General features: G+C 48.8%; 1 protein-coding gene across 6 annotated transcripts; it reads left to right on the top strand.

Annotated features, from left to right (window-relative positions):
• The first annotated feature begins 3,973 nt into the window (after positions 1–3,973).
• On the top strand, positions 3,974–7,369 carry LOC117851259 (uncharacterized). Of its 6 annotated transcripts, none has more exons than XR_004639507.2 (4): positions 3,974–5,809; positions 5,914–6,118; positions 6,337–6,453; positions 6,721–6,853. XR_004639507.2 is itself a non-coding variant. In XM_034733043.2 (4 exons), exons 1-3 carry the CDS (start codon positions 3,995–3,997, stop codon positions 6,404–6,406), a joined length of 2,034 nt encoding a protein of 677 aa, XP_034588934.1. In that variant the 5' UTR covers positions 3,974–3,994; the 3' UTR covers positions 6,407–6,453; positions 6,721–6,853. The 6 variants fall into 6 exon arrangements, 5 of the variants coding, with proteins under 5 accessions (XP_034588934.1, XP_034588933.1, XP_072149067.1 ...); XM_034733043.2 differs by having other exon boundaries at positions 5,966–6,118; positions 6,341–6,453; XM_034733042.2 differs by lacking the exon at positions 6,337–6,453 and having other exon boundaries at positions 6,721–7,369.

Below are 7,369 nucleotides of genomic sequence, written 5' to 3'. Positions count from 1 at the left end.
CCAAATATGAAACGTATAGGAAGATATCAGCAAATACTACATATCACAAGAGCTCTGCCCGTGCCGCACCAGCACCACCCGCTTCGCCGCCTGCAGCGGCGGGAGAGACGAGCCTGGGCGAGGGGCAGTGGACCTCTCCAGATCATGCACGCTCGAGCAGCGGATACAGCACCGAAGGGTACACCGCCAGCCAGCGGCCGCCGGTGACGGCGGCTGCGCTGGCGTGAGGAAGAGCATGGTGGGATTTTTGTTCCTGACGGTCGTGTTCTGAAATCTGAAGCTGCCGTGGCGGGGGAGATCCGGGCGGCCGTGGATGGGGAGCTCCAGTCAGCGAGCTCCGAGCAGCGGCCGCAGCGAGGAAGATCCGGGCGGCTGCGGATGGGGGAGGTCTAGGCGGGCGGGCGGGCGGCTCGGCCTAGTGCAGAGCGGGGGAGGGGTGCAGACGGTGGCGGAGCCAGTCCACTGCCGGGCCCTGAGGGAGCTCTGGCCAGTCCACTGCCGGGCGGCACCGGGCCCGGAGCCGGACGACTGGACAGAGTGCGGTGGATCTTGATCCCCCGAGGGAGGGGGAAGAGGGAGCTAAGCTCTTTTCCCTTTAATCCCTCACTTTCCTCTTTTTTCCACCCAAGCCCCCCTATATTCAGAATTGGACTGCGGGTTGATTTCACGAAAGTCTGAGGGGTTTTTTGCAAAACGAGCGCGACGGACGAAAATTGCTGGCAGAGACGTTACTCGCTTTAATAATAGGTATAGATATAGATATAGATATAGACTAGCAAAGTGCCCGTGCGTTGCTATGGTAAAAAATTATTCTACCACTAAAATTTATTACACTTGTTGGATGTCTACACGTTTGCTAGAAATACCAACAAAATTTTAGCTTATTATATTTTCTTAAACTAAAATACTCATTAAATTTCTACCTTTTTTATTTAAGCAAAAGAGTTGCTTGAGAAAAATAAATAGGTATGGTACAACCGTACAACCATAACGTGATCACATTTTCAATTGTATTTGGATTCGTTTCTACCATATCTTTTTTTTCCTTTCGGTTCCCATAACAACTACATTCAACATTTAACAATTCCTAAGTTTAAGAAGTTTTTTAGTGGCTACTGGTTACCACGCATCAATTCTAACATCCAAGAGCCAAAACATATCAAATTCACATTTAAACAATATTTGAAAAAACAACTTGTCCCAACGCAAGGCGTTCCGTGGTTGTCTCATGTGCACTAACCACTTGCGTGCAGGTGGTGCCGGAGGCCAAGCTCGACGTGCGAGACCAGCGAGGAGCGGCATGCACGACGAGGGGCGTGGACGCGTGCGCGGGAACTGGCGGCTGGCCATTCTCGAGGCCAATATCTTCCTCCTCGTCGACCTGTTCGCCACAGCGACCGCGACACGCACCCAACCGTCACCGCCGCATGGGAAGCCATGGCCGCCTCATCGCGGGGCGCCAGTTGCGTGCGCTGCGTTGCCAGGCCGCCCGAGCACGAACGCCACGCGTATAATTAGCTTACGGGGGAATACAATTCTTTGACTGGACTGCAATGTTCTCATGACACATGGGTGTTCCATACTGTTCCTCGTTCCTTGTTCTTTTTCCTTCTAGATAAGAGAGTATCTAGTCCCGTTATATTCAGTTCAGTATAAGAAAGCTTTGCTTCCTTGATCCAAACCGATTTATTAACATTCCAAGACGGCATCTATTTGCGTAAAAAGCAGCAGATATTTTTCTTTTGATGCCTAAAATCACTTCTTTGAATTACATGCTACAGTCTGGACATAATGTACACAAGCAGCTTTCGCTGCTACCATGCTGCTCCTTTGAGCACAGTGCCATTAGACAGGAATGCTACTCTTATCAACGAGCAGTTTATCCCCTAGCTTGCACAAAGAATAATGCAACCGAAGCAAAGTCTTTGCGAACAAATCAAAACTATGCACAACAACAATCGTTGCCGTAATTGCCTGATAATACAAGAATGTTCTTCTACATAGTTGAAACGAGAGAATGGTGTGATCAGCTTATAGACATGCTACTGACAGAAGTGAAGCCAAATGGCGATGCTGAAGAAAGACGGCAGCATATAACCAACAGTTTGTCAAATGGGAATTCATCTGGGACCCCTTCTTTTGAAAAAGAAACTCATCTGAAACTACGTTGCGGAATGTGGACTGGACAAACTGCAAAGGAAACAACAATATAAGTGGTAGAAATTTCCAGAACAAAGTTAATTGAAAAGGATATTGATGAATGGGACATTACTTTCAGATAGGTTAAAGGAGCATTTTCGTGCAAAGATTTCTCTATGGTCCAAAGCGTAATTGGATAGTAAGATTTTTTCCAAGTTCCCCCCCTGCAAATCAGAGACAAAGACCATGTCATTAGCAGCCTTAAGGGAAAATGACAAGCAGAATTAAGTAAGCAAAGCAGTAAAGAGATGCCTCCATTTTCTCAGTTACATCAGAGTGATGATCAATTTATTTATGCAAAGAGAATCATCCCATGGCCCTCTACAATGAGCTCAACTGGAAGGCAAGCGCAATTTATGCAAACTTTGCAAGAATGTCAGATCACCAGATGAATTAACATAATGGCATCTCACAATTAGTTGAAATGCAAAGCAAATCATGAACTACTGCTCAGATTTCTTTTCCTTCATTTAAAGGGAAATGGAACTCTGAATTAATCTTCCAGACTCTCTGAGGTAAAACATCGAACAGGGAATGCGCACAGCAGTTATGGTTGCCAAGCAAGCTCCAACCTTGCGATAGATACGCCCCAGTCCCTTCCCCATCAATCCATTACAAGCACAACTCACCTCCAGAAGAAATCGAGCCCTCTGGTAGTAGCCGAGCCCCGCCCACATCCCGTTCATCTCCTGCGGCAAGCATCAAACCACAGCCACGAATCAAGAACACGACTATCATTTACCCCCAACAACATTTTCGGGTCAAAAATCGAATCTTCCCCACAAATCGAAAGCCTTTTTCTTCTCTGCCCCGATGCATTAAGTATTGCTCACCTCCTGCGTGGCGGCGGCGAGGCTCCGCACGGTGGGCCACCGCGCCATCCACCGGTCGTAGTAGCCGCCGACGACGCACGATGGGCACCCGCATCTGCTGCAGCATCACCTCCAACATCTCGCCGCCGCTGGCACGTCACCACAGGAGGTCGCGCCGGTGCACGTCGTACCACCACAGCAACTGTGCGTGCCAACCATGCGTGCTCTCCCAGCCGCCGGATCTGGCGTAGGAAGGTAGGAAGAGGAGGGGCCGCCGGCTGTCCACGCACCCCGCCGTTGCCGTCGTTGCTTGCGCGTGCGCTCGCACGCGGTCTCCCACCCTCGGGCATGCCGCTCACTGCCGTCGGCGCTGCATCCGACCCCACCGCCGCCGGCTCCCGCGGACACGGTAAAACCTTCTCCCTACTCCCCATCCATGGCACCGCGGTCGAAGCAGAGGCGACGTCTTGCCGCCAATCTGGGCGTCGCCGGCGTTGACCCCGCTCGATTCGGCCCGGGCCGTTGTTCGGCGGGGGCGCGGGGAGGACCGGGGCGCGCAGGGAGGCGTGCGGCGGCGCGCGGCCTGGAGGAGCGGCGGCCCGCGCCCAATCTCCCTCCCCTATCTGTTTTATAAGCTTTTTCCCGTTTAACCCCCTCCCTTCCCTCCTTTTTCCACCCGAGCCATTCCTCTCTTTAGAATATGGACTGCGGGTTGATTCCTTGAAAGTTGAGGGACTTTTTTGTAAAATGACAACGACGGACGAAAATTGCTGGTAGAGACGTTGCTTGCTTTAATAATATATATAGATATAGATATAGGTATAGATATAGATTTTGGACATTTTGCGTTTTTAGGGGCCCAAACAGGCCCAGTTTAACGACAGGAAAGCATTTGAGCGACCTGAAATTTTTCTGTGTAGGGTTTCAGCCGCCGCCCACCTATCCCGGCTGCCCGCAATACATCGTCGCTGGAGAAGAGAGAGATGTCCCATCGCAAGCGTCTCCGCCGAATCGGCGAGGGCGCTGCCACCGTGCCAGTGACTAAGGAGGCCGTGAAGAAGGACATACGCGCGCTGCTCAACCAGATCTACGACTTCTACAAGGCGGCGCTCGACCAGCTGCCGACGGAGGAGATCCCCTCTCTGGCCCCGCGCCTTCTCAGCGCCGGCGTGTGCTTCGGCGTGCTGGATCCGGTCTCCAACATCATCGCCAACGCCATCTCATACTCCCCCCCTTCACCGACGCCCACCAATCCCGACGACGATGATGACGAGGAGAAGGCGGCCCAACCGCACACGAGGGAGTCAGTTTTGTCCAGGATCGTCAGCGATACCGATGACTTCCTCCACCTCCGGCTGTCCCCAAAGACAACCGAACGCATGACCGTCGCCCGGCGGTCGCTCGAAGGCCTTGTAAGCTTCCTCATTTTCTACTTCCGCTACCTCGCGGAGACTGAAGCGCTGCGCTACCTGCGCTTGGCCGGTGCTGACCTCCTTGCCGCCGTGCGGCTCATCTTGCTGGACCGTAACAGCAGCATCCACCCACAGAGAGGCAAACCCGGGTTCAGTGTCATCTCCCTCACCACCAAGGTAGCCCTTGGCTGTGCTGCTGTCTCTGCAAAGCACCCTGAACCAACGACCTTTCTGAGAGCGTCGCAGTTGTTGGCAGCTCAGCTGGACAATGCCTCCATGATTCTGCCCGTGCTGTACAAGGGCCGCCCCATCTCGTCTGCAAATTTGAAGCGCCTCAGCAAGTTGCTAAAGCGAGAGCCCAGGAACATCGAGCTCACAGATCTCTGTTACTCGCAACCTTTGCAGCTCGCTGGTTCGCGGTATCATGATGCCAGGAAGAAGACGAAGAGAAAGAAGGAGAAGCTGCCATCAGGGGGCTGTGCTGGATATATGGAAATGAGGAAGAAGAGAAAGGTGAAGCAGCTGCCATCTGGTGCCTCTTCTGAATATACAAAGAGGGGGAGGAGGAAGAGAAAGGCGAAGGAGGTGTCATCTGGGGCCTCTGCTGAATATACTGAGAGTAGGAAGGAAGTGACTGCAACATTCCGCTACACTCAAACATTGAAGCTCTTGCTCCTTGACAAAATTCATGCACATTACCTGGAAGCACTTGCCCGTCTACCGGGAGGTGTCTTGCGCAAGTGTCACCACAGCAGCCTCCTCAGGGCTGGTTATTGTTATGGCCCAATGGATCCTGTCTCCAACATCATTCTCAACACAATTTGGTATGCTGCTACATTCCCCACTCACTGTGATTTTGAGGTCACTATGATATGCACTAAGACACTTCGGCGCATAGAGTGCTGCTCTCTTTATGGCCTGGTTGCCTTTCTCCGTGGCCTCTTCAATACACTCACAGAACACGAAGCTTTATGGTACTTGCTTGTGAGCAATATTGATGCTGCATCAGCTGTCACAATGGCAGAACAGCATGATCATGTTATGTCTGGTGCGTACCAAGAAGCCTATAGCAATGCCGCGCTGAACTCGTGGCACCCTGATCCTGACGCATTGTTGAAGCTAACCATGTCACTCCTGCTAATGGCACCGGTTGAGTTATCGTTTTTGTTGAATGATTGTGCACTCTCAAAGAGTGAAGTTGAGCAGCTCGGCATGGCTCTGTCATCATTGTTTGAGGTGCAGGTTTCACCACTGGACCAGGAAGAGATCCTATCTGTGAACCAGAAAAGATTCATATCAGACATCAGAAAGAAGTTTCAGGATGATCAAGAGTTCTTTGCCAGCAAGGTTAATGCTGCATTGAGCAACTATTCCAAGAAAAACGGGGTCAGTGCATTTCCTTTCTGTTGTTTTTCTTTCGTAAATTTCACTATTATTTGGTTAAATGTAATTTTATCAATTTATTCTGTCTACTGAACTGCTATATGCAGGGACACTTTGAAATTCATATTATTTGTGGTGTGAATCCTAATGTAAGCAAAGGTGCAAGGTCACATATCAACTTTTGGGCAATACCCAAGGGATCAAATGTTGCTAGCACTACTCCTATACTGTTCTTTGCTGAATGTAGCAATGATGCTGATGAGGAAGAGGAATCAATGTGTTTCTCTTTATCTTCTGCTTCAATTGATTCCGGTAAGTTTTGACATTTTGTATCTCTCATCAACACATTGCCAGGTGGTCTTGAAAATATGTTTTTTTCCTGTCGGGAAGATGCCAAATCAGTCTTGTACGATTCCACTGAATCTGAATGTGTTGATTCAACTGGGCCTGGACATTCATAACAAATCTTTGGTTGAAATGATTAATCGTGTATGCCCTTAATAAGTCATATTATTTTGCTGATGTGTCAGATAGATATTTGATAAGGAACATTCGGAAATGAGAATGGACTTTTTTCAGTTAAGCTATGATAGATTATAACTGTTCCAGTCCAACGACAACTTCTGCTCTTATCTAACAACTCACAGGTAGAATGTATATTCTCATTTTTTTCCCCAAACTTGCCACTCTGAATCTAAATGCTTGAGGCTCAGCTAACTAAAATTTGGATGAGTGATAGTAATCTTATTTGTATGGAAACTTCAATAATATGTTAGCACTATGCAAGCACAAAGTGGCTTGCTGTTTTATTTTGACAAAAACTGATATGTTATCTTGCTTCTATTTATTTACATGTCTATTTCATTTATACTTGGCTGATAACCCATTTTAACCACTCTTGTTTTCGAGGGCAGTGCGCTGCTTTGACTGTGAATACCATGGAATAAAGATTGTGCATCCGTGTGATGAAGTGTATCATGGGAATGGTGAGGATTTCAACATAATGGCTATTGGAGAACACAGCATCAGCAATGAGTTGCTCATTAGCTCCTGCCAGTTTCATGTTGACATGGTGCACGTATTGGATGAGGACTGGATCTATTTTGATTCGAAGCTAGACGCCAAGATTGCTGAGAGGAACACGATGGATGACGGTGCTTTTAAGATATGGAGGTGGAAGGGCAGAATCTTTTGACAGGCAAGTTGCTGGATGAACCCTAGCGGTTGCTGTCAGAATCTTCAGAATGCACTACTTGTGAATCGATGACTCCATATTTCAGTGATAGTGCGCCTTAGTTTGAGAGACTAAGGTTGATGGACATGTGCTTTTTGTTAGTATAATAGGTACCGCTAGATTTTTGCAGACAAAGTTTGCTGGGCATGGATCAGTAGGCAGCTGGCGCTCCAAACAATATCAGGAGTGCATTGCCTCCACAAGTACCTAGTCAATTTTAAGCATTTTGTACACATTTAGTGGGAGATATTTGCGTCTGGGAATTCCTTATGCATGCTTTGCGAGGTTAGCAAGAATAAAATCAAATCTAGGCATAATCAGCACAAAAA

The sequence above is a fragment of the Setaria viridis genome, chromosome 4, assembly GCF_005286985.2.
Source record: "Setaria viridis chromosome 4, Setaria_viridis_v4.0, whole genome shotgun sequence".
Taxonomy (NCBI): domain Eukaryota; kingdom Viridiplantae; phylum Streptophyta; class Magnoliopsida; order Poales; family Poaceae; genus Setaria; species Setaria viridis.
This window is presented reverse-complemented; position numbering and strand designations above follow the sequence as displayed.